We start from the raw sequence: 27,615 nt of genomic DNA on the forward strand, positions 1-27,615 counted from the left end.
GAAAACATCTTTGTTTCTTTATTATTTTTTCCAAGCATTGTTTGAGCTAGATGTGCAGTCATGTTCAGCTGTATGTTTTAGTTACTTTTGCTGCTTGGCTTTGCTTTTTTAAAAATGTAACTCTGAGTAATGCCACTTTTTTCTTTTTGTCTTTTTTGTTTTATTTAAAGAAAATATTTAACCTTTCCCTTTTGCTGACTCACATGCTTCTCTGTATGGGATGTGAGCCAGCTTTTAATGCATGGTCCAGCACTGGTAGCAGAGGTCCAGCTGGCAGCCCCTGCTTAGTCATTTGTTCATGGCTTTCTTATGACTGTTGGAAATCAGCTTTTTGCTGATGTCAGTTTCTAGTGCTTTGGTGGAATTTTGTTTTTATCCATTTTACCGTCTAGCCTTGCTGTTTCTCATTTTCCAGCTGCTCTCCCTGGTCATGCAGGTTTGTTAAGAACCAAAGTATCTATAAGTTGACAAGAAAAATGGAGATAGAATGAATGCCATGTCACTCTTGATTGGCACTGGATTGTTAGCTTCCAGGGAAGTTGCTTGCTCGGTAACAGTTGTCTCTATACGCAAAAGAAAATGCAAGTCTGCAAGTAAAGGGCTTTTCTGTTTTAAACTTAGTCAGGAAGTGAAAGGAAAGTTGTCATGTGTGGGGTTTTTTTCCTTCTCTTTTTTTTTTTAACTGTCTGTGTGTTATGTGTTAGTATATTGATATTTTGCTGAAAATCTGACCAACTTGTCACAATGTTTACATTTTCAGTTGTTTTGTATGTAAGTTTTTCTTAAGTTCTTGTTTTGTCAGTTTTACACTTCTGGAAGTTTGCAATTCAATGTGATGAACATTTTTTTTCAGCCTGTTAAAAAAAAAAAAAAAACAACAAAAAAACAAAAACAAAAAGCAACCCAAAAAACCCCCCAAAAACCCCCCAAAACAAACAAAGATGCAGAATATTTATGATAAATGGACTCCAGGGAATAAGATTAAGTCAAATGCAATCATAGTTATGATTCCTGTCCTTGATGGTGAGGTCCGGTAAAGACTGAATGGTTGTGCTCTGAATGCTGTCTAGATACTATGCTAAATTTTTACTCAAATGTTCTACATGTTAAATATAACAAAATTCTGCAAGAACATAGATTTCTTTCTCAGAAAGAAGAGGTATTCATCACAGGGTGCTGAAATACTGATATATACCTAATACAATTTTTTTCTCTTTCAAATTCTAGGCAAATTGTACTTCTTTTCAGATGGTGTTCTCTTCTCTGATCCCCATCGTGGCAGCATTTCCATTTCAAAGAACCATATGAGTTCTATTTCTCTCTATGATGGGGTGAGTATTGTGTTTGTTCTTACTGTCATAAACTTTTTATTCATTTTTAACAGTACTTCTGTAGGGTACTAGTAGAAAGTTTCGATTTCAGTTGCAGTTTTACAAGTGTGTGCGTAAAACTGTAATAACTTATGCAAATCTCTACACTTCTGGTATTGGTTAGCTTAACCAATTTCTAATTGGTTAGCTAAACTGTAAGGAGGAGAGAATTTTGTATTAGACTGAGTTATCAATATGGTCTTAATAGTGTGAAAAACTGCTTTTCATTAAAAGAAGAATTGCAGAACGTAGCATTTATAAAACATCTAGCAGTCTTAAGTGATGGATAGAGAAAAGTCCAAGGCATAGTGAAGTCACATGGTGTATTGGAGGATGAAATGCTGCCTTCTATTCAAACTCTATTTAACCTTCAGTCAAACGCTCGTGGCAGCGTACTAGTTATCTCTGGAGAGGTCACGAGCAGCGTCTGTCTACTGTCTTAGAGTGTTGTGTAACTGACAGGGTGAAGGGAATGACTGGTTCATGTTTTCCAAGCTGAAAAGTGAGAAGGAAAGGCATGTAATTACACATATTCTGAGTAATGGTGTAGGCTTTTGCCATTCCTGTGATCAACTTTTATCACTTCACTTGGCCAATTTGCCACGCTAATAGTTTGGTTGTCTGGCTTAGTGGGAATTGAGACTTAGCTTAATGATGGCAACTCAGCTGTTTGGGTTTTTTTCCTCTTCCAGGCTGGGTTAACTATCACTTTTTCAGAATGGAAAAGAGGTTATTTTGGTTATTGTTTCCTAAGCACTGGAAAAAAAATAATTTCTGTTTCCTTTAGTTTCTATTTTCTTCAGGTACAGTATTACACACTTGTTTAGTGACCTCCAGAAAGCATTGTGTTGCTATGATTTCATCATATAATGGAGGAAGCCAGTAAAATACAATAAAAGTGTGTGATTCAATTGAGATGAAAACACAACAGTGAAGAGAATCTTACCTTAGCTGCCTTTTCGTGTGTATCATGTTGATTGCTCCTTGGTAGTTTAAGAAACTATTTTAACACTGACCTTCCTTCTATTGTTTGATTCAAGACACTCACTTTCATAAAACTAGCTATTTATGGGACCTGGCTATCATTTCTGAACTGATGCCAGATTTTTGTGTAAAGCTAAACCTTGTCAGAGAGCATTTTATTGTTCCACTGACTTGGCGTAATACAAGGGTGGAGAGCTTAAAATGTGAAGAACTGACAGGAGAAGGGTAATTGTTAGTATGCTTTTTCCTAAAGTTATTGCAACAATATTGATGGAAAAGGAAGGATAACTTAATGCTAGGATTAAAATAAAAGATACAAAGACTTTAAGTGATGCAAAGTACAGTTTCTTAGCAGCTCTATCACCTTGCCTGCTAGGTGCTTCTCTTCTTAACTTGTCTGCACTTCCCTCTCCAACGTGTGTTGCAGACTTCTCTATTCTGAAGTCCTTGAGGCTCATAGACATCGAGTGCATGGATGACACGGTAGATTCCTCACAAAATGGTACCGTGAAGGTCTAAAGCAAAAATCATCCCAGTCTTTGCGGTGTCAAACATAAATCTCCCATCTTGTAAGGCAGCACTATTCTAGCTTAGTACCAGTTGTCCTGGAAGTAAAAGAAAGCTCAACAGGCTACGCTGCCACCCAGCGTAGCCTGTTTTATTCTGTATCTGGTCAGTGTCTCAATAAATTGTATCAAGACATCTTTACTTAAGATGCTATGTGCTTGGTTTTAAGATCTTATTTAAGAGCAAGTATTTCAGCTTTTAAGTACCTGAATCCAGTATTCATTTTGGCCATTAATTAAGTGAACAAATATTAGTAAGTAATACTTAGATTTCACAACAATATTAAGATCTTGTAAAACTTTAACCTGATGTCCATTGGGATTATGACTGCTTCTCTTCAGCTTTTTTCAATTTGTGGAAGCCTAAATACTTTCCAGGAGGAGGAGCATATTGTGTTGGACACTTCACATACAGATGGCAGCATGTATGAGCTGGCCTTTTAGTCGTTTCTCATGAAATCTCTAAGCTATCCTTTAGAACCCAGGAACTGTGGACCATGTTCCAAAAGCCATTTTCTCTTCAGAGAAATTGTTCTGTCTTGAGAGAACATTTTTGTATGTTCTTCAGTAACCTCAGTGACTTCGAGAGGATTAGTTTTATAATTAATCCCTCAGTCAGCAAAGAGTAGAGATTCTATTTGCAAATGTCTCTGAATTGATGCCGATTCTTATGTAAGTGTTGCCCGGTTTGAGTTTTTTCTTCTTGAAAATTAGTAAGTAGAGTTCTTTCCTCACTTCACCTGTTAAAAGGGAGATGGATGGTACTCAATTTCTCATTTGAAGTCTAAGTAATGGAATCCCCATTTTCCAGGGATGTTTCATGCTGCTGAATTTTACTCTTTTTCTAATATTTTGGTGTGAAAAGAGTTACAAGTTAAAGCTTGAGCATAAAACACTTCAGCATCCTGCAAAGTTGTCCTTAAATGCCTGTGGTGAAATACAGAAAACCAAGGGTCAATGTTGTTTCATTAGAAGTAAAATTGGACAACCTGAGTTCAGTGCTTCTGAGGGAAACCCATCTTGAGGGCTTCAGCTTCATGTTGGTGAAGATTTAATTCAGGTGAAAGAAGCAAAAGATTTCATAGAACTTTTGCTCATCAAAGTATCTGAGAGAAACGGGACACTTCCAACATGCAAGCGACCTACACTTTAAACCGCAGGCCTGATAGTTGTATCTTCTTGCAGTGTGATTCCATTCAGGTCAGAAACTCAAAAGCATGATATAAAAAAAATAGTTTGCAATAGAACCATGCCATCCTTCTGATCTTTTTAGCTGACATTTAATTCATTCCTCCAGGGTGTCTGTGTCAGAGGAGATGTATGTGTATAGATGAAGGTGGCTTTGTTGTGAAGCATTAGCAGAGGAAAGGGCTAAAGGTCTAGTTTTTGGTGGAGGGAAAAGAATAGATATTAAAATGCAAGCTTTTCAAGACAAGACAAAGCTTAGGTGCTTAGAACAATCTCGGCTTTCTTTAAAGTTTACAATATCTCTAATGGCTGCAAAGTAGAAACTGAGGAGTTCCGTAAGTGGCTGTGCTTGATTCTTCTGCTCCATACCTGGGCTATGCAAGCTAATGAACCTTCGGATCTTTATGCATGCCTAGCTATGACTGTAGTAGTTCTCTTCTAATTGCTGCTATTTAATATATTAAGCCTTTTTTTCACTTTTAATAACTGTTCATTTCAATTTGTCCTGTTTCTTTGTTTTCTAGGATTCAAACAGTATTGTTGCTGCTCTCTTTATAGACGTCAAAAGTTCCTTGCTTGCTCACCTACCAATTGAATTCCATACCCGAGACAACCTCTTGATGATTGCACTTTTCCCCAAAACAAAGATTTATAAAGCTTTTTATTCACAGGTAAAGTTAAAAAAAAAAAAAGATTGGTTTGGGGGGAGGGGGCAACCACACAATTATTTGTGTTTCAGATGAGAGGCGAGGGTTAATTTGTTGATGTCTATCTTAACTAATTAAATTTGGAAAGAAGAAGGGGAGAGAGAGATGGCTGATGTGATTTTGAGGCTGCTTATCTTTTATATAAAATCAGGGTGTTGCAGTAGGAAGGACTGTTACAGATAACTTTTTCAATAGTGGCAGATAACATAACATGGGGCAGTAACCATAGATTGCAGCTTTGAAGATTCAGACCGAATGTTGGTAGGAGGTTAGTGCAGTGACTGGAACAGGTCACCCAGACAGTGAATCTCCACCTTTGAAGATTTTGATAACTTGGCTGGACAAAGTCACAGCAGAGCTGATCTGTATTGCCAGCAATAGTCATGGTTGGAGAAAGAGGTGGGTCTGGAGACCTCCAGAGGCTCTCTTACAACCAGAAGCTCTGATTCTCTGTGTGACATATGGCATCTGACTTGAAGACTCAAGATTGTCATGGAGTGGACTGCCCTGCCACGTAGACCTTCCCAGTTCTTCCTAGGACCGTTATTGCTCCTGATCTTAGAAACTTGCGTGTGTGAGAAACTTTAACTTATGTATACATTTCTAGTGATTGTGTTGCTCGTTAATTTTAATGCTTGCCATGTGCTTTCATTGTGTCTTCTGAAACTAGCGAGTGCTCTAAAAGCTTGTTTTCTAGTAGTTGCATTTTAAATGTAGCACTGGTGTATAATTGGCTACAGCAATTGTATGTAGTGGCAGAGGTTCTATTGTGTTTTTTTGTGGTTAGACACATTTGGATCGTGATCCTTAGGGAAGTTCTGTTAAATTCTTTAAGTATCCCATATGGCATTGTATTATTCTCTAAGTAGATTGACTTCATGCATTGTAATGCAGAGGCTTTTAATAAACAAAACTTTATAACAATAGCACTTTTGAGGAAATGAGCCTGGAGATTTTAGGACTTCACAAGGGTTTTAGTATGCGATCATAACACTGGACTGGAAAAGACCACCTAGCTCAGTGAGTACAGCCCCACTGATAGTGTTAATGTTACCATAAAATTTCTCCTCCTTTTATCTTAAGTGTTTGGATTCCTCCCACTGTTCCACTATGTGAGTGGTTGGGAATATTTTGTTTGTTTGTGAATTTTCAGCCAATTTCATTAGATCTACTTCTATATCTGTTGTGTTTTGTTTTTTTTTTTTTTAATTTTGTCTACCAGCAGACATCCTTGAGGTATTCAGAAATTTTAGACCTAGTCTTTCTGGCTTATTTGGCCTAGTAAAATAAAACCAAATCCTTTTTAATCTATGCTTATAAAAAGTTCTCTTTCCCTCTGTTTGTTGTAATACTTTTCTTTTGATCTGTTTTTTGGCTGTAGGTATCCAAACTGTGCGTAGTATATGAGATGTGGGTATTTGTTTATTATACAGAGGCAATAATAGGTACCCTTGGTTTGCCTTTACTTTTCACTGCTGCCTTGAATTCATAGATCATGCTCATTTTTTGAGAAACTCCTCCAGGCTCTTTCTCTTTTGCTACGCACTGATACTCCAGCTGATTCTAAAAATGTTTGTGTGCTCATTCTTGCTTTCATACTTACCTTCATCCTAATTTTTCTTTCTGTTTCTTCCATTCTTACAGTTAGATCTATCTTTCTGTGAAGCATCTCAATGCTGTGTAGACTGTCTCCCAACTTAGTTCCCCAAAATGCTGGCAATTCACTTCAGTCTATGCCAAATTCATTGCAAAGGGTATAATGGGGCATTCCCTAAGCAACTCTGCTGGTGAATATCCCTAGCCTTCTGCTGCTTTTTTTTTCCTGTGCTATTTATTCTGGTCCGCCTTTGAGTTCGCTTTTTGCCAAACGGTTCTATACTGAGTTTCAGTTCCTGCAGTTTTAACAGTTTCTCATCCGGCACAATAGCAAGCTTTGCTCAAGTTCAAGTTGATGAAACATGTATTTTGTCTTGAAGATGTGATCTTGTGAATAGTTTTCATTCATGAGATAAAGTGTACCTGATTGTGTAAGCCATGGAAACATAATATTGTATTTTGTTAGTATTTACCTTCAGGAATTTATTGATTTCCTCCAAAATCTTTTATAAAAGTCTGCATGCCATTGAAGTCAAATAGACATAGTAGTCGTTCTACAGACCTGTAGTTACAAAGATTCACTAAAATGTAGGTACTAGTTTTACTCTTCTACAGTCACATGGCACGATACCTCACTTACTGGACCTATGCTTTAATTATTCCAAGCCTCCTTGAAATAGGGAATGGCAGTTACCAGAGACTGTTGCAAGATTCTGAGCATACAGAATTGGAGTCTGGTTTGCAGATCCTGCGAAGACAGGACTGTACCTTTCATGTCCTCACCCTAATTGGTAGGGGAGGAAAATTTGCTTAGGCTTTGGGATGTATTGATTTCTCTGGTTTTCTTCACTTTCTCTAATGCCATAGCATCTCTTTTTTTAAAATGCTTGTTAAGTTACACAAAAAGGACTGATTTATTTCCACTGAGTTCTGTCTCAGTCTGACCTGTGTTTTCACTTTATCCCTAGCCTTTTGACTTGTACAGAATACAATTTTCTGTTGACCAGTCCTCCTTTGCATCCCTTGTAGGCATTTTCCTTAGTCTCTTATATGTGTTTTGAAGTGGTTATTTGTTTGATTGCATGTGTCCTTCTACATGAGCAATATTGTCTTTGTTAATATCAAAAGTTTATTTTATTTTGATGTTTTTTATCTCAGTACCCTTGTGTTTAGGATGCCTATTTACTTGTTAATGGAAAGCAGTCTTTTCCTCCCCCAGTTGTTTTTTCTTGCAGCAAATTATTGTGAAAAATGACAATGGCTGTTGCCTTTACTTACTAAAAGAAGGGAAATACCGCACATTTAAATGACTCTGTGATTCATCTGAATCTGATTTCTAGGTTTAGAGTGCCATTCATATTAATGTGACTTGGCTAGGGCAATAGGATGTAAGCCAAAACACTGTTCCCTAGAGAAACGAAAGGCTCCCTTTTCTTTTGCAGAAGAACAGAGTTTTTCTTAATTATCTAGAAATGATTACTGCAGTCTTACCTCATGAAAATTATAATATTACTTAAAGGAGGCATATTAATTCAGTTCCTGCTGTACAGCAATTGTACTATAAATACCTAGCATTTTTATCCGTGAAGCACGCTATGACTAAAAGATACTCATGAATGGTGCTGTTACTTTGGTGGGTAAATCTTTTTCCTAGGATTTTTTTCCCCCGCTATGAAGATGAGGGGGAGGGGGGGGGAGGAGGAGGGCAGGAACTACACCATTTCAGTAGAATCATAGAATCACAGAGTTGCTGAGGTTGGAAGGGACCTTTAAGATCATCAAGTCCAACCATTAACCTACCCTGACAAAAACCACTTCTAAACCATGTCCCTCAGTACCACATCTACCCTTTTTTTAAACACCTCCAGGGATGGTGAATCCACCACCTCCCTGGGCAGCCTATTCCAATGTTTAATAACCCTTTCAGTGAAAAAATGTCTCCTAATATCCAATCTAAACCTCCCCTGACGTAACTTGAACCCGTTTCCTCTTGTCCTGTCACTTGTCACCAGGGAGAAGAGGTCAGCCCCCATCTCTCTACAACCTCCTTTCAGGTAGTTGTAGAGGGTGATAAGGTCTCCCCTCAGCCTCCTCTTCTCCAGGCTAAACAACCCCAGCTCCCTCAGTTGTTCCTCATAAGGTTTGTTCTCCAGACCTCTCACCAGCTTTGTAGCCCTTCTCTGGACATGGTCCAACACCTCAATGTCCTTCTTGTAGTGAGTGGCCCAAAACTGAACTCAGTACTTGAGGTGGGGCCTCACCAGTGTCAAGTACAGGGGGATGATGACTTCCCTAGTCCGGCTCACCACACTGTTCCTGGTACAGGCTAGGATGCTGTTGGCCGCCTTGGCCACCTGGGCACACTGCTGGCTCATATTCAGCCGGCTGTCCACCAACACCCCCAGGTCATTTTCTGCCAGGCAGCTTTCGAACCACTCCGCCCCAGGCCTGTGGTGCTGCATGGGGTTGTTGTGACCCAAGTGCAGGACCCGGCACTTGGCCTTGTTGAACATCACACCATTGGTCTCAGCCCATCGGTCCAGCCTGTCCAGATCCCTCTGCAGAGCCAACCTACCCTCAAGCAGATCAACACGCCCGCCCAGCTTAGTGTCATCTGTGAATTTACTGAGGGTGCATTCAATCCCCTCATCCACATTGTTGATAAAGATATTAAAGAGAACCGGCCCCAGCACCGAGCGCTGGGGGACACCACTTGTGACTGGACACCAACTGGATTTAACTCCATTTACCACCACTCTCTGGGCACGGCCATCCAGCCAGTTTTTTACCCAGCGAAGAGTACACCTGTCCAGGCCATGAGCAGCCAGTTTCTCCAGGAGAATGCTGTGGGAAACGGTGTCAAAAGCTTTGCAAAAATCCAGGTAGATAACATCCACAGCTTTTCCCTCATCCACTAAGTGGGTCACCTTATCATAGAAGGAGATCAGGTTTGACAGGCATGACCTGTTAAGAAGTAAAGTTACTTCTTAAAGCAGTTACAGTCTAGCCAAAGAGGAGCTTACAAAACCTGATCTGTGGAGACTTCTTCCATGTTTTGAATTCTTGCGACAAAACCAGTACTCTGGAATATTTAATGGCTAGTTGAAATGCATGTATTTTTTTTAGATGAAGAAAAAAAATTCCTAAATAAATCCAAAACAAATTTTGCAAAATAACGATGCTTATGTATAGGTCTGGTTTATTCCAGGTTTTCTCTTCGTGGCAAAACCAGACAAACTCAGGATTATCTATAAGGGTTGTCCAGGAAGAATTACTGTCTGTGGAACAAAAGAGACTGTAAGTTCATGCCATTTACTCTAGTGCAATTATACATTATCTGTGTGCTACAGTCAGAAGAATGTTGTCACTCATTGAAGATTTTGATAATGATTCAGAAAGGAATTACTGCACTCAGTGCAATGCTTGCTTTATTTTTTTCGTACTGGTTAACATGTAGGCATCTGTTTTAAAGAAGATAATTTCTAGGTTTCTCCTTTAACTAACTGATTAATTAATTTGCTTGGTTTAGGCATTCCAGTGTTCAGAAGCTATTTAATGCCTTGTCTTTTCCTTCTGGGGAGAGATGCAGGGAGCTGAAAATATCTGCTGCCCTTCCAGAATTAGAGAGGTGAGAAATTATTTTTGTTTTCAATCAGTATTGTATACGATAATAATACAAAAACATTCTAGTATATGTAATACTCGTCTAAAAATTGCTTATTTAATAATTTTGTCTTCACACTAGGTGTGTTTATTCTGAGACGAATTATTTCCTCTGTAGGAATGTGAACGAAGTCTTTTTGTCTTGATTGTAAGAAAATATACCTTCTATTTTTTTTTTAAAGGTTTGTGCAACATTTTACTGTCAGCAGCGTCAGTCACGAGCCAATAATGCGAGCACATCTTCCTATTTTATTGCAACAGTCGGAAATCATTCCTGATAGCAAAGCAGACAGTGATAAGGTAAGGAAGCAACCCAGCAATACTTCCTATCCCTAGTAGAGAATATTTAGCAAATCAGTTGTGTTACAGGCAATGCAATAAAGTACTGATGTATGTTTAACTATGCTCTCTGCCGCCTCCTCCGATACCACCAGTTCACACTGAACTTGCTTCAAGTCTGTTTCTTAGAATAAATTGCTCTGCCCTGTTTTTCCTGGTTATATTACTTTTTTTTTTTTTCACTTAAACAATCTTTTGGAAGTGCTAATGGCCCTTCAGCCTGATAAAACAGAGGCAGAAAATGAGGCATAGATCTTCAAGTGAACAGTTTTCTCTAACGTCCAGAGAGACTTGCCCCTAAAGCAGTAGCTTGGTTTTTATGAATTGCTGAATAATTTAACTGAATTGTTCTCTGGAACATAAAAGTCCTTTAAATAGCATAGAGGTAGCACATGATATTTAACATTTGCTGATATTATCTGTAGAACACTCAGTTCTCTATAGGGGCAATAACAATTGTCAAACTTGAGTGCTTTAAATAGCATTTCCAGAGAAAATATTTCCTTGTAACTTTCCAGCATATGAAAGCTGCTGTAAGTAAGCAAGAAAGTCAGATCAGCAGGAATATAGTCTTTCTCTATGAATACTGCAATATGTTGCCAGCCTTATTTCCTGGAATCTAGTTCAGAGACCACACTGATGCTTAAATTAAGTATTAATTAATAAACTTTTATTAATGTTTTAAAATCTGATTTTAAGGTTAATTTAATAGTCTTTGTGTATGTTTTAAAAAAAAATAAATCTTTCTATAATGTTCCTACCAAATTCTGTGAAACACGCAAACTTAGTAACTCTGATTTTTCTGAGGTGGTTCTCTATATCTAGTATTATGAATACTCATTTTCTGTGAGCATCTGAAAGTGATTTTGAGGATAGGATCCAAAGAGTCTGTAGACAGCTATCTTCAAGTATCATGTAGAAACTGTAAGAGGTGATTTTTCTGTTAGTAGCAGATGGTATGCAGGGTGATGACTGATTACCGGTGACATAATTTCTTAAGTTCAGCGCGGCACAAAAAGTTGTTGTTTTAGTCATGTTTCTTCCAGAGCTCATTTACTTAATTCTGTAGCTTCTGTAGCAGACTCGAATTAGTAGTGTAGAACTATATCTATATACTTTGGGAGTGTTCTCTGACTTCTTACCAGAGTTTCTTTGCTATGATCCCTCTCTCAATACCACAAGAAATACACATAATGGAACCAGTGGTGCTTTATGCAACAAAGCTGTTGGTATGTTAGAGCTGTTATTGTGCGGCCTCTTACCGGTCCTACTCAAAATGCAGCTTTGCTGGAATAAATATTGTGTATAGCATGCTTGGTACAGTATAAGAAACCTAGAGTTGCTCTTTGTGTTTGAAAAGACTATTTGATGTACACCATTGCTTTTTGAACCATTTTCTCAAATACTGTTCTAAGTATTTGAATGTCCCCTTTTCATCATAGGAAACATAACCTATTTGGTGTCTCTTGCGGTGTTTTTTCTGATGTTTGCATTAATACTTACACTGCAGACTAGATTTTAATGTAAAGGTTTTGATAATACTGTTTGCTCTATTTTTTAATTATCCTTGCACAGTGTTTAAGGTATGAAAACCAAGAGAAAACACGTCTTTGTGCATATCTGAGTAATTGCGTAAAGACACTACAGTTCTACATTATCTTGCTGTTTCTGTGGTTAGTGTCACTTAACTTTGTGTTTAGACTTAAGATTTTATCAAGATAGAAGCCTTAATGTGTGTGCAATTGTAGCTTGTTTCTAGTCTTCAAGTGGCCTCCCTTCTTGTCTCTTCCCTGTGTTTTAGGTGGTTATCACCATTATAACTGGTCTTCCAGGATGCCATTGCAGCGATCTCTGTGGTTTTCTTGTAACTTTTAACAAGGAGCATGGAAGGTTCGTACAGTTCTGGCTTTATAGTCCAAAGCAGCGATTATACTAATCACCAAAGAACTACTGAGCATGAAGGAGATGAAGCTATCAATGTTTCACTTTATTTTTATTTTTTTTAATACATCCCAGTTTCTAATTTGTGAACAGATGTGCTATCAGAATAAATTCAGTAAATGTTATGAGGCACCTTAACTAGTTCCACATAGCACTGTGTAGGGTAGATGTTGCTGCAGTTCTGTTACTTCAGGTTTCTCATTTAACTGTGTTGTGCCAGGTATATTTGCTGTTAAATTTTAGACATTTAGACAAGAAAAATAGCACAGGAGGTTTCTTTGTTGGTGTTCCATGTTAAGAATACCACAGGTACCACTGTAGGTCTATGACATGTGTCTGGAACTATCACTGATGCTACAAACAGTTAAGATTAATTTTAGAAGGGCCAAATGAATTCTCCCTTAAGCAGGTATGGAAGTTGCCACAACTTGAAGGAAACGGGTGAAGAGCTTCCATTTACTGACATGTGTAGTGAGTCTAAAATGCATTCTTCTTGGAGAAAAGACTATGCTAACGGTCCTTGCTACAGCACTGTTTAATCTGACCTGGTTTCTGTTCTACAATAGCAAGAGATATATCCAGGACATCTATTGTATGGCAATAAGATAAATCTGCTGTCGGAATTTGCCATTCTGTGTGTTGATTCTGCTTCTAGAAAATCAAAAAAAAGAAATTCTTAGCCTTTTAAATCTTACAGCCAGACACCTTAGCATTTCATCTTAGTAATGTTCTGGACTGTTTCTTTGTCTTACTTTTAGCTCAGTGTCTTGATATTAGCAAGTTGATTTAGAACAGTTTTGTGGTTCTGTTTTTACGGCAAACATGTAAAGTGATTTTTGCATGTTCTGTAATCCCCTTACATTCCATCATGTTTTCCTGCAAATGTCATGGTTACTTTTTATTTTTGCAGTGAAATATTTTCATGCCCAGAGTGTTTTGAATTGGATTAATACAATTTTTGTTTACTTCATCACTAACAAAGATCAGAATTACTTATACGATGTGCTACTTTGAAGAAGCTGTTGAACATTGTTTTATTAAAAAACAACAAAAACCCACAAAACCTTTTGGCAATAGTACAAAGAATGTTCTTACACTGGAAATGATAGAAAGCCAAATAAATTCCTCTTTCCCATGTGGTGTGAGCGATGTGGAATCTTAGGGCTTGTCAAATTTATTTTTGGTCTGTTGGCTCAAAATAAAGAGAAAACAAATATTATGTCATAGAATGTTAACTTCTTTCCCTGTTTTATGTTGTTTAGGTGGATAGTTTATCGGCAAACTATGGATAGTCCTGAGTGTTTCAGTGCAACCCACTTCCAGCGTTACCTCTCCAGTGTCCTGGAGGCTCAGCAAAACCACGGCATCCGTCAGTCCGCTTATGCTAAAAAGAATAAGCGTCTCTTAGTCGTCTTGCAAGGGTAAATGTTTGAAACTGAATTTTTGCATATTCTTCCTTTTCAGTGTCATATTCCCAAGACACTTTTAAACTTTCCCATCATGCTGAAGCAGTCATATTTCTGTGCTAAAGTGTAGTACTCTGTGAATTCTGTTTTATGTATGTACTAAACTCAGCTTTTCTGCAATCTGTTAATTTTATTGCGTGTTACTGCATTGGAAAAAAGATATCCGTAGTCTTCCTTCAATCATATGGAAGGACAGAGTGCATCTGCTTCTTCTGTATTTAGGAGATGGACTCTGATTTTTGGCTTCTCAAAAGAAGTTTTCTTGCCCTTTCCAGCTGCATCTTAGACTGTTGATAAATGGCACTTTATTGGTGCTGCTGTATGTGGTTTGGTTTTGGTTTTAGTTGTGGGTTGATGTTTGGTTTTTTGGTTGTTTTTTTTTTCTTTTTTCTGTCCCCCCCCCCCCCCCGAGGTCGTAGATAGAGAGGTACCTTCAAAGGCTGGTGAGACTTCTTCATGCTGGTTATCTGTCCTTAAAGACTGCTGGAGTACTGGTCTTTACTGTCTTTAAAGCTATAGATTTAGATGAGGGCACTAGAGCAGAGATAGCTTGAGATGTGTTGCAAACTGCGCTCCAGAGCTGCAGGCGGATGTTACTAAATATTATCTACTACAGCATTATGTTAATATTTAGAGGGAGTGCTGTGTGTTGTAGTTCCTCTTAGTACACAAATGAATTACTGCTACTTTTTCCCACCAGACTTGTATTTTGCTGATAATAAAACAGAAAAGCATGGAATAAACGCACAACTTGTTACAGAATGCAGAAAAGCATGTTAGCTGAGTTCTCGCTCTATCTTTCATGTATAATTTTCTTTGAAAGTTTGCTAAAACGTTGAAATTGTTTTGATGAAAAATGGGGGTGGAGCACCTCCCTATTTCTTTCAGAGGACGATTTATTGTCTTTAAGGCATTAGATGACTGAGTGCTTCGGAATAGAAATTAATTTTAGGAAGTGTGATATGGTGTAACACAAAGACTGTAATTGTATCTCTCAAGTGCTTTTACAATACCTTAAACTTTTAAAAGATTGGTGAGTGCTAGAGAATCTTTAATAAATAAATTCATGGTTTCCAGAATTAAATGGTGCATTCACTTTGCAGTATTTTTTCCTCCAAATAGAAACTTAAAAGCCTGAGCTACTGTGACTCTTACTGAATTTTTTAAACAGAGAATGAGCGTGCTACAGTAAGCATAAGAACCAATCTTTGCATTTTTGCAAGCATTTAGCATCTTTGTGTGCATAGATGCTTCTTTCTCTTAGCGTTTCTGGTAGTCCTTGCTTTGATTCTTTGGCAGTACTAGCTACAAAAAATGTGACACAAACTTTGAAAATTCCATTTGTTAAAAGATAGGAAAGAGGGGCATTATTACATGCATGTGAGTTGCCATCTGAATAAATATTTGTGCCATTTTTGCACATCACTTCTCATATGGTACGTTCTAAGTCTCTGTACTTCAGAATGAACGGCTCCATAAAGAGCTTGCAGGCTTTTGTCCTGCTGGCGGACTTGAACCACCCCGACATCTGCTGGAAAAGTAGCACAGCGAGCTGTAGGCAATCCAGGAGACTCCTGGAGTGTGTCGAGGATAACTTCTTAAGCCAGGTAATAGGCAGCCCTACCAGAGGGGATGCAATACTGGACCTGATGGCCACCAACACAAGTGAGCTAATCGGTGGCATCAAGATTGGAGGCAGCCTGGGCTGCAGTGACCATGCACTGGTGGAGTTCGCAGTCCTGGGGAATATGGGTCAGGCAGAGTAAAGTCAGGACCCTGAATTTTAGGAAAGCAAACTTCCAGCTGTTCAAGGAGTTAGTCAATAGGACCCTCTGGGAAACTGCCCTCAGGGACAAAGGAGCAGAACAGAGCTGGCAGATCTTTAAGGACACTTTCCGTAGAGCGCAAGAGCTCTTGATCCCCTGGTGTAAGAAATCAGGCAAGGAAGGCAAGAAACTGGCGTGGCTGAGTTGAGACCCGCTGGTCAAACTAAAGGGCAAGAAGGAGATGCACAGGCAGTGTAAGCAGGGACAGGTATCCTGGGAAGGGCATCGGGAAGCTGCCCAGTTTTGTAGGGATGGGGTCAGGAAGGCCAAGGCGCAGCTGGAGCTGAACTTGGCAAGGGATGCGAAGAATAATAAGAAGGGCTTCTAGAGGTATGTCAGCCAGAAAAGGAAGGTCAAAGAAAGCATACAGAGGGGAAACATTGTGCTCATTTTTTAAAGTGTAGAAAGGAGGACCCTAGAAACTGCCAACCTGTCAGCCTCACCTCTGTGCCTGGCAAGATCATGGAACAGATCCTCCTAGAAGCTATGCAAAGGTACATGGATGACGGAGAGGTGATTTGGCACAGCCATCACGGCTTCACTAAGGGCAAGTCCTGCCCTGACCAGCCTAGTGGCGTTCTATTATGGAGTAACTGCATCAGTTGACAGTGGAGAAGTTATGGATGTCCTCTATCTGGACTTCTCTAAGGCCTTTGACATGGTCCCCCACAACATCCTTCTCCTGAAATTGGAGAGATATGGATTTGATGGGTGAGCTGTTTGGTGGATGAGGAATTGGTTGGATGGTCACATCCAGAGGTCAATGGCTCAATGTCCAGATGGAGATCGGTGACAAGTGGTGTTCCTCAAGGGTCTATATCGTGACCAGTACTGTTTAATATCTTCATCAGTGACATAGGCAGTGGAATCAAGTGTACCCTCAGCAAGTTTGCAGAGGACACTAAGCTGTTTGGTTAGTGTCCAAGCATGCCTGAGGGATGGGATGCCATCCAGAGGGACCTGGAGAAGCTTGAGTACTGGGCCCATGTAAACCTCATGAGGTTCAACAAGGCCAGGTGCAGGGTCCTGCACCTGGGTCAGGACAATCCTTGGTATCAATACAGGCTGGGCGATGAAAGGACTGAGAGCAGCCCTGCAGAGAAGGACTTGAGGGTACTGGTGCATGAAAAGATAGGTGTGAGCCGACAATGTGCGCTTGCAGCCCAGAAAGCCAACCACATCCTGGGCTGTATCAAAGGAAGCACGGCCAGCAGGTCGAGGGAGGTGATTCTGCCCCTCTACTCTGCTCTGATGAGACGCCACCTGGAGTACTGTGTCCAGCTCTGGGGCCCTAAGCACAGGAAAGACATGGACCTGTTGGAGTGGGTCCGGAGGAGGGCCACAAAAATGATCAAAGGGATGGAGCACCTATGCTATGAGGACAGGCTGAGAGAGTTGGGGTTGTTCAGCCTGGAGAAGAGAAGGCTCCGGGAAGACCTTATTGCAGCCTTACGGTACCTAAAGGGGGCTTATAAGAAAGATAGGGACAAACTTTTTAGCAGGGCCTGTTGTGATAGGATAAGGGGTAATGGCTTTAAACTAGGAGAGGGTAGATTTAGACTAGATACAAGGAACAAATTGAGAGTGGTGAAACACTGGATCAGGTTGCCCGGAGGGGTGGTAGATGCCCCATCCCTGGAAACATTCAAGGTCAGGTTGGACAGGGCTCTGAGCAACGTGGTCTAGTTGAAGATGTCCCTGCTTACTGCAGTGGGGTTGGACTACATGGCCTTTAAAGGTCCCTTCCAACCCAAACCATTCTATGATTCAATGACCTCTAAAACTACTAGCAGAAAGAATTTTGTCAAAAATATGCTATTCACTTGAAAAGAATGTGCAATTCACTTGATACAGCAGGCAATACTGAAGTAAGACTGATTAGCATGTTTCAGATAAATGCCGGTTTTCTTGTGGAATAAAGGTGAAGTCTCTGAGCCATCTCTGTTTGATGTTTCCATCTCAAGTGTAGCATTTGAGAACTAGTATTGTCTTCAGTGTGTTTGCCCATTCTGTTTCTGAGTCATTAGCAGGTAACATAAACTAGCTTTAGGGAAGTGCTACCCTAATTTGGCTGGAAAGGTTTTGATTCCCCGGCTACCAAGTGTTCATCTTTTTCACTAAGGGGCTATATATGGAGCTTAGCATTTTCTTCATTATGGTTCTAGTCTGACAGTGCTAAAAAGCATATTTTTTTTCTATGTTACAGCCAGATATTTTTTTTTTTTCTTAAAGTTAGTAGAAGTGGTATAAGGTCCAGTGATGTGCAAAATAACTGACATTCTGGTAGCAGCACTGGCTTCAGGAACTTCTAATTACAGGTTTTCTGTTCTTTCTGGGTAGCTGAGTGTTGGTATAGATAGCTTTCAAGAAGCTGGAGTTCTCTAAATAATCCATTAACTTGATAAATGAGAGTACAGTTTTGAGAGAAGATTGTAACTGGCTGAGAAATAAACACCTGGAATAAAACCTCACATTCACCTAAACTTTGCTATCATACACAAGTATAATGTAGCAGTGGCTGGAGTACTGATTAAAAATGGATGCATTAATTCTAGAAGCACTTTTAAATTGGAATGCAGATAAGTGAGAGGCATTGCTTTTTAATTTTTTCTTTTACTCAAATCATAATTAGTGCTTAATATGCTTGTCACTAGGCATAACATGCTTGTATTACATTATGCTTTTTGTGCTTCCTGAAAGCTAGACTTTTCAGTTGTTCAGTGCAAAGTTTATACTGCTTTTCTCTGTCAGTAACTTATTTCTAATGTTACTTGCAGTCAGCTTAATTTGTGTGGATTTGCCAAGTTTTGAACTGCTTTATAACTATTTCCTAGAAACACAACCTTCTTGCAAGCAATTGATTTCTTACTAGGTATTAAAATGTGTTATTCTGTTTCTCTGAAACCATATTTAATTTTGTTTTCTTACAGATATACTGATGTTATTGATGTTGTACAGGCTCTGCAAACTCATCCTGACCCAGATGTGAAGTCTTTTTTTGTCATTGGAGCAGTTAATACTTGTGTAGAGCCACTGAGTTGCTATATGGAGCATAGGTATAGTTTAAAGTATTTTTACTAGTTTGAAAATAGATATGTAAGTTTGAGATCATTTTTACAATAATTAGAGATATATGATGGTTAAGTGCCACAGAACTGTCTTAAATCTCATAAAACTGCTAGTTAATCCACCTTGGATGAACTTTGGGGTGCTGTTTAGTTTACAAGGAAGACACTTGGTTTCCCCTAGATATATAAATATATACTGTATTAATAAAAGTTTACCGTGTGGAAGAATAAACAAAGATTGTCATTAGCATACTGCTTAAATACATATACTCTGGCTAAGGACTTTGTAAAATCTGAACAGTCAACTGTCCTTTCATGTGCTTTTTAAATCATTTGTTTTTATAATTTTTTTGTGAGTATGACTAAAAATTGAGATGTGCATCTCAGTTTGGGTTATTGATTCTGTCACTACTGTTGGATATTAAATGAAGACTTTACAGATGTAAAATACAGAACTTATGGGAAGCCATCTGAAATTTAGTGGAAGAGAATGACAAAGCATGGAAGTAAACGTATTGCAAGTATTAAAATCTAATATCTTGGGTTACTGCAGAGGCAGGGTGGGGAGGAAACGGTAGCAAAGCCAAGTCACTGACATTTTTAAATAGGGTGGTTTGGTTGCTGTTTCACAGTATGTGTGTGTGCTCCACACTCAGCAAAAATGCACTAATTTCATAGACCTATCCGTAAAATTGTAATACTTAAATTTTGCAATTATGCCTTGCAGCTGATTTGATAAACGTAAGTTAAAGCAGTTACAATTTTCAGAGTTCTTAGCATTGCTTCTATGTGTGATAAAACTCTGTGCATCACAGCTTAGAGGTGAACTTTGCAATTATTTTATGAAAATGCATTCCTTAAACTTCCTAGCCGTTTTTAAAACGCTAGCCCATATGCTGCTTGTGCTTTGCCCTAGTCAATAAATAGATGTTATTTTACTGCTTCTTTTTGTCTCCATGACAAAGATTGTAAATAAATAATAAAGACTACATAAAATATTGGAGTATTGGTGCTGGAGTGCTGTTTAAACTTGTTCTTTCCATAACTATAGGAAAGACAAGTTCCACTTCTAGGGTTTTTTTAAACTTACTAATGTGTTACTGGTCATAGAAGAGAGTAGTATTTATAGCAGCAGTAGCCTGCAATCCTTTGACTAACATTGTTTGTCTCCTGAAGTGCCGTAGCAATTGAAGGAAGAGGCTTAGCCTATGCTGTAGACTGTGTCTTGCTTTGAAGTTTCTTCTGATAAGAACTTACCGAATAGCCACGTACTGCCAATGACAAATCTTTCACTTGGGAAGCTTAGGCGGTTTCACTGTGAGAATTGAGAAGAGTTATTTTAATGTCTGACTCAAAACTTCTGCAGTAAAGAAAATCAAAACCCTTTCCCGTCTGAGAGTTCATTACTGTAAAGGTCCAGCTCTTTCATGAGCCTTTCATGAGCTCTTCCCTATGTTGATTAGCAAGCCAGGACAGGGGAAGGTAGTTGAACGAGGACCGATAAAGTACTATCTCTGGAGCTTTTGTGTGCATGCTAAAGCTCATGAAAATAATTATCGCTTGTCTGACAGAGTACCAGAAATTGGTATGATATGTACAGAAAGCATTATATACATAAAATCTTTCCATGAAGAGTTACCACCATGTTTGGAAGGCACAATTCTTTAAGGCAAGCTTCAAATTCCTATTGTTTAAATAGGAATTAATGTTGAAGCCTTTCTGACTTCCTAGAATAGAGAATAGATTGTGTGGTGGGAATTATCTCTTAAATCCATTAAAGAATTAAAACCATCTCCAAAACTAATTTTTGGGAACAAACTTCTGAAAGACATAACCTGTGGGGATGTTCCAGTTACATGGTTTGAGGAAGGGAAACATGAAAATGGTTTGGATAGTAAGACTCTAACTGTCACTGTCTAAAAGAATGTAAATGCTTTACTTAAATAATAATATCCATTCCTGACTTAACAAACTTTTGGGTTTTTTAGGCTGCTTTTTCCCAAATTCTTGGACCAGTGTTCACAAGGTATGTGTCACTCTTCTTGACTTTGAGCTATACAGACCAAATAGCTGAGCCCTAAGGCCAAATAAATGCACTGTAAATGCATGTAGTCAAAGGATCATGATAAACTCTTGGAGTAAGAACCATCTGTGCAGACCAATCTCTGCCTACACTATTAAACATCATAGGCACCTGGAGAAGATGTAAGAATCTAGAGCATGATGCATTCTGGTTGTCCTCATCTGGAGGATGGGTTTCCTAAGACAATGAGTTAAACTGCTTATCTTGAGCTGTTGTTATTCATGCCGTGTTGTTAATTTAGGAGCAAAATGGGTTGGATTTGAGTTCCATCCTCTTTGGCAAGGCATGAGGAAATGGACCTCTCTTTTCATTTCTGCTGTTTTAGAAACGGAAAAATGAGCTGGTTACGTTGTTCCCCATATTCTCTTCTTAATGCAGTGTGGAGGATCCTTGCAGGTTGGATTTGACGTTGCACCAGACAAAAAACCTCATTTGCAGAAGAACTGTTTCTTACCTGTATACTTAGTTTTATTCCCTGACCCTGAAATGAATCATTGACTGCATCATCCTTCTTGTCAGTCTTGGAGCTTAGAGCAGGGGTTCTCATAAGTGGGATGTCATTGTTCCTGACCTATCTTCAAATAGGTTCTTTAAGTTTCAAGAGCAGAAGCAAATTTTACTATAGTACCTTTACAGTTGTTTTTAACAGTTGTATAGATGATTTCACAACATTAAGACCAGTACATAGCATCAGTGGGCCAAGACAGTATCATACAGGGCGTTGTACAAATCTGAAAACAGAAACTTGCAATGCAAGTATAAGACAAGACAGGTATAGGTATAGGCAAGTAAGAATTAACTAGACTTTTGGGTGGTTACCTTGTCCACGTCGCTGTCTTGCAAATTTTGGAAGTGAATAGGGTTAGCCGTTTGCTGCTGCTTTCCAGGTCCCTTCTATTGTGTGGTTTCTGAAAGATTACCCATGTGTATCATCAACATGACATCATTTGACAACACGACGTGACACTTTCTGCTTAGAAAGCCACAAGAGTAACAGAAACAGATGAAGATCAAGGAGAACTGATAAAGTCTTGAGCAGAGTGACCAACACTAGCAGTTCTGTTTTATCTCTCCCTTGCATCCTTATTTAAACTTTTTTTTTAAAAAAATCTTGCCTCTGTCTGTGCACTGTAATTTCTTTTTGTCTCACTCCTTACAAATATGCCTCTTTATTTCTTGCAGAAACTGTAAGATGACACCTTAGTAGTCTAAGGGCACATTGGCATCTTTTGTGTTGTATATGAAGTTGTTTTACAGATTAAGACAACACCATTGTTAAATATGCCCATTGTACATTTGGGAACAAAGAGGATCCATTATTTTTGTAAAGTTACACGTATTTTTAATCTATCCCTCCTGTTTCTTTGCTGCTTCTATTGAACATGCTATTCCCCAGGCTGCAGACTTTTTTCCTTTAGATGAGTGTATAAATAAGGAATTAAGCAAAACTGGGTGGTCTTCAAAATGCAGTAGAAACGAGATGGCAGTGACAATTTAAATAGAAAAGGTCAAAATTATTTGTTACTAAAGCTATGTAAGGATCTTCCAGTTCTCAGCTATTTTTCTTCTGGATTACACTACCTGTCAGCCAGTTCAGATTCATGGATTGTTGCCTGCTAAGCCGGGGCCAGTTTTTGTGGGATGCTGGCACCTACAAGACTTATGCATAGGTGTGCGCTGAGCCAAAGCTTGCAGGTTCCCCGGGCTCAGAGCAGTCTTCTGTTACTTCCAAGGTTGTGTGGGAGTTTACAAGCAAGGATGACAGCTACTGCCCGAAAGCTGTTCCCCTTAGACAAGCTCAAATGAAGCGGGGAGCAATGGAGAAAGAGTATGGGTGAGGAGCATGAGACAAGGTTTCTGATTTGCTAGATACTTTATTCCTTAGCTATCTTTCTTCTTAACTTTAAGTTTGCCACCTTAGTCCTTGACAATTACCTATTCTCTCTGAGGCATAGTGCTTCTAACTGTAATATATGCTTTTTAGCATTTATATTTTACAGCTTTTTTTATTGTTCTGTGCCAGCTTCACAGAAAGTATAACTATGTTTTTAATTAAACTTGACTTTTAAATCAGTATCAAATTTGGGGACACTAAGAAAAAGAAAAAACCCGCTGCGCGTAGCACACCCGCAGTGTGGTGGTTGTTGATTAGCTTATTCATACTTTTCATCTTAATTGCAAGATCTACATAATAATTACAAGCATGCGTGTGACTTAAATTTCTAAGCATGCTTGCCATTCTCCCCCCCACCCCCACCCGCCAAGAGCAACTGTGTATTGGAGAAAACTTAGATGTTTCTGAAATTGGAGTGGAAACTTCTTGTGGGGGATTAAAAAAAAGAGAGAAATACTAATGATGGAAATTTGCTTGGGCTATTATTAAAATTCTAGCTTGAAAGGGTCAGTGATGCAAGTAACAGTGATTGGGAGCATATGGTTTAATATAAGTAGACCAGAAACATTTGGTATAGAAATGACTATATAGAAGCCTCTGCAAGGATTAATATACTTTAAAGACTTCTGTAAAGAACAGGAATTACTGTAGGCAGCAGATCATGGTGTGAGCTTCATTACATATTCTGCTTTAAATAGTGATGAGTTGGGGTCAGGGGAAATTCATCCTAGTTCAGTTGTTCGTTGATATTCGAGAGTTTACTGTTCTGTCTTACAGCGTACCTGTAGTTACAGGGAAGTGTCTGAAATGAGCTGCACATCTTGAGCGAAGAGATAGCATTCCCTACGCATTCTGGACAATATTGACATCCTAGGGAGTCAGTCTCTTTGAGGAACCGGGCTGAAATTCACTCTGATGTAATGCCTTCTTGATATAATTCAAAAGCAGAAATCCTGTAACACTGAAATCGGTCAGATAAGCGCAATACATCATCTCGCATCTTTTCCTCAATGAGATCCCTTCCAGTGCCCAAGGCTTGACAGCTGCGATCATTGGTGTGTTATTTCTGATTGTCTTCAGAGGCATGTGCAGTAGCAGCAGTTGGTTCTCATTTAACATGAAATTTGTCTTATACCTGGCAAGACAGCACATATAACATGAAGACTGTGTTGTCATCTTCAAATCTTGGAAAGTTTTTGCTTAAGAGTAACCGCTCTTCAGTGAAATTTGCCGCACTAGGTGCGATGTGAAGGGATACTGCTAAGTTGCTAAGTCTGAAAAAGGAATTGCTTTTCTGGTGACACATATGAGTCTTTTTGGGAATTGGTGCTTGGGACAAATATCCTATTGTTTTCTCTGTTATCTTTTTTGATGCCTTGTGGGTTCAGACTTGCTGTCTGAATAGCATTTTGAGGTCTTTCTTTAAAAAAACAGACCAAAAAAAAGAAAGAAACCCTTATCTCGTTTTTGGAAGCGGCAACTTTTCAGAGTCCAAAATGCTGATTTTTAGCCGTTTAGCCTATCTTTCTACACATTGAATTTGCCAAGAGGCTTTAAACATTAGTATTTTTTATGAAACAAATCCTTCTCAGATTGATTCTTCTATGAATTTACTCTTTTAATTAATTGTTTTTTTGATTAACCGAGTCTAAATTACTTCTGTTACACGGCCTGTCTAATTGAAAGAAAAACGTCTTGACCCTGGTATAGCTGTGTTTGGGCAAAGCAGGCCTTCTCATTAGTCGAGTCATCTTCAGTGACTGGCGCTGTACTGATAGGCTCATGTTTTTAATTATTCTTTTTTGGTAAGACTCTTTTCACTGAATCATAAGAACCCATAGATTACAACATTCTGCCTCTTTCCCCTCAAGCCATTCCAGTGACTGAAAAGGTCTGTCTCCTTCAGGAGGTATCATTCCTGTGTGTCTACAGGTTGTGACAAAACGGGCTTCTGAGCTGCCTGCCCACTAGATACAGTTGCAAAATAAATAGTTAACGATAATTCTGCATTTGGTTACTCCACAGTATTCACATGTGGTTAGATGGGCTTCTGGGTGTTTGCTGGGCAGGCAAGAGATGAAAGGTTCCTTGCTTGTTTGTTTTTGTTGTTGATTTTTTTTTTTCCTTAGCAACATTAATGTAGTGAGATGGAAGGAAAATAAGAGAAGAATGGCTGTTATATTACTTAATAGTTTTTTAGTCACTGTTGCATACCTGACTTCTGTAAACTGTCCTGATTTCCTTATACAGGACTCGTGAGTAACGTGGTTTTCACAAGTCATGCTACAGAGCAGAAGCATCCACTGCTTGTGCAACTGCAGAGCCTTATCCGAGCAGCAAATCCTGCTGTTTCATTCATCCTGGCAGAAAATGGAGTTGTAACTAGGTAATGTTAATCACTGTCCAGTATTTGTCACTTTTGGCAGATGGGACACATACACTTAGAAACTTGTATTCTTTTGTTTTACTCTGGTACCTTATACAAAGGAGATGCAGATTTTTCTTAATTGCTTCTCATGCAAGAGGTATCTTCCCTTTACATTTATAGTCAAATAGGGATGTGGGAAATGTATGTTTTTGTTTGCAGAGTATGACTTATGTTACTGTTATTGTCATACTAAGGGAAAAATACACTTAATTTTACTGTGACTGACATTCTGGTTTATGTAAGAAGCATACAGATAGTAGCCATTTTATTGAATTTATAAAATTAAAAATCTTTATCTCTTTATAGGAATGAGGATATTGAATTAATTCTCTCAGAAAGCAGTTTCTCAAATCCTCAGATGATGAGAGCTCGATATTTAATGTATCCTGGCTGGTAAGTATCTAGACTGAGAAATATTAAAACTATTTTTCTAATTAACTTGAAGATTAAAAAGTCTCAGTAACTTAATTTATATTTTTTTTTCAAGACTACTCATTTGGAACAGGCAATAGCTTTGTAAATCATTTTTAAGAGAGCTGATGAGTATTCTTAGTAGATACACGATAGCTGCCCTTTTATGGGGAAAAGGCTCCTTTCTGGACACCATTTAAATCAATCGGAAAGATTACTGTTGCTTTTCAGAAGAATAGAAAAAAACCCTCTGGGAATAAGCTGGGAAGGATTGGGATGGGTGAGGTCAATAATGAGTAGAGTAATTTCATTCTGACAGCTATTCAGCCTTACTGGAATGAACTTGCTCTGTCAGTCTAGCTATTAGCGGAACAATTATTCATAAAACCCAGCAACCTTATTGACAGTCTTGGCAGAGGCTAAGGGCACAATAATACATGGCACCAAGCTTTCCACTTAATACTAAGGGATATTTTTCATGGTTCAGAGTTCTTTACACATCTTGTTGCAGTTATCTGTGCTGCACCTATTTGGCAGAAAATGTAAACCTGTCAGCCATTGTAACTCCTGGCTGACTGTTTTCTAGTTACATTTATGGTGTTGGAAGCACGATTTATTTGCCATACCCTGCCAGTCCTGTACGTGTGTATATCTTTCTATTCACAATTCTTGCTCTAAATTGGACGCAAGTAGAGCTCTTAAAGTAAACTGGCACAAAGCTTGGGATGTCAGAGCTGCTTGTAGGTTGCATGGAGCTAAAAGAAGAGAGAGAAGGCGGGAAGAGAAATATTAAAAACTTTTGGGCAACTGTTGAACTACTTCATGATAGTATGCAAGGATAGTATATAGTTCGTATGTAAGAAAAAGATAATTGTGGCAGGAAGAACAGCAAAAGAAACCCTGAGCATTTTTAACAATCTAATACTGTTAATATCACGTTTTCATGGATGTCTTGGAGAAGAAAGCTTAGTACCTGTGGTGAAATAATAGATGTTCCTTTTAAGAAATCTGTTAGAGGAAAAGCACAGGTCTGTGTGTTTCATGTAAGTTGAAGCTGGTTTTTGTTTTTGTCTTAAGGTATGAAGGTAAATATGGAGCTGGGTCTGTCTTCCCTCCAATGGTTCAGATCTGTGTATGGTTTAATCGTCCTCTAGAAAAAACACGATTTGTGACCAAATGTAAAGGTACAAATGAACTTTGACTGACTTGATTTAAATCCAAGTTTGAAATACTGAAAAATAGAGGGGAAGGCAGGCACTGGTATAACACACTGATGAAGTAAACTTTTAGTTGAAAATTCAGCTTTCCTTTCTTAAAGGACAGTAAATTGTTGTCTTTAGTGTCTGCTCTGAAAAACTGATCCATGATCTTGTTCAGATGAAAATCTAATGTGATTTTTGGCTTCTAGAGACTGAGACACTTATCTACATATGTTTGCTTTTTATTTTATGTTTTGTTTTATTTAGTAGTGTCGAAATGCAGTTTATAAGTGACCATCAGCTTCTACTTTTTATGCCAAATAATTATTTGTAGTTAGTAGAAAATAGGTTCAACTCTGTGTTAGGCTACTAGAGTAGCTATATAATCATGCCTTTCCTTCTTTCCTTAGCAAAACAGTGTTAAGGAGCACCATTTTACTTTCCACACACACTGTAAGCGTTCATTATGACAAACACATGTTATTTCCCACCTACCCCATAGCAAAGAAATGAGAACATATAGAAATGTTACGTAGTGGGGCTCTGGGGGACACTGCAGCATTTTCCCCTGATTCACTAGGATGTGGATTAGAGACCTGTAGCATAGGTCTGACCAGAAGCGACACCAAGGATAAGAACAAGATGTGAAATAATATGTTTGTCTTCTATTTCAAACAGCGATTAAGTCATTGCTCAAGCCAAGTCCTTTTTCTGGAAACATTTATCACATCATGGGCAAAGTTAAGTTTTCAGGTAAGTGCAAATTACTACTTATGCGTTGTCTTGTGATTGTGTTGCATGTATACGTATTTGAAATTTTTTGTGTACTCTATTCTGTCTACACCAGTGTGTTGATGTTAAATTAGATTAGCAGTTATCAAGATGT

The 27,615-nt window shown here is 38.6% G+C and overlaps 1 protein-coding gene across 2 annotated transcripts in view; it reads left to right on the plus strand.

Annotated features, from left to right (window-relative positions):
* Positions 1-27,615, plus strand: part of DNAAF9 (dynein axonemal assembly factor 9) — a 77,332-nt gene that overhangs the window by 41,996 nt on the left and 7,721 nt on the right. The window contains exons 21-33 of one of the 2 annotated variants that reach the window (XM_074587199.1): positions 1,228-1,331; positions 4,633-4,779; positions 9,620-9,708; positions 9,941-10,039; positions 10,257-10,374; positions 12,215-12,303; positions 13,617-13,775; positions 18,577-18,702; positions 20,703-20,740; positions 24,942-25,077; positions 25,426-25,512; positions 26,608-26,714; positions 27,408-27,482. In XM_074587199.1, coding sequence (XP_074443300.1) covers positions 1,228-1,331; positions 4,633-4,779; positions 9,620-9,708; positions 9,941-10,039; positions 10,257-10,374; positions 12,215-12,303; positions 13,617-13,775; positions 18,577-18,702; positions 20,703-20,740; positions 24,942-25,077; positions 25,426-25,512; positions 26,608-26,714; positions 27,408-27,482 — 1,374 coding nt within the window. The remainder of the gene's footprint in view (positions 1-1,227; positions 1,332-4,632; positions 4,780-9,619; positions 9,709-9,940; positions 10,040-10,256; positions 10,375-12,214; positions 12,304-13,616; positions 13,776-18,576; positions 18,703-20,702; positions 20,741-24,941; positions 25,078-25,425; positions 25,513-26,607; positions 26,715-27,407; positions 27,483-27,615) is intronic. The other variant, XR_012587008.1, reaches the window with a different exon arrangement.

This window comes from Larus michahellis, chromosome 5 (genome assembly GCF_964199755.1).
Source record: "Larus michahellis chromosome 5, bLarMic1.1, whole genome shotgun sequence".
Lineage (NCBI taxonomy): Eukaryota > Metazoa > Chordata > Aves > Charadriiformes > Laridae > Larus > Larus michahellis.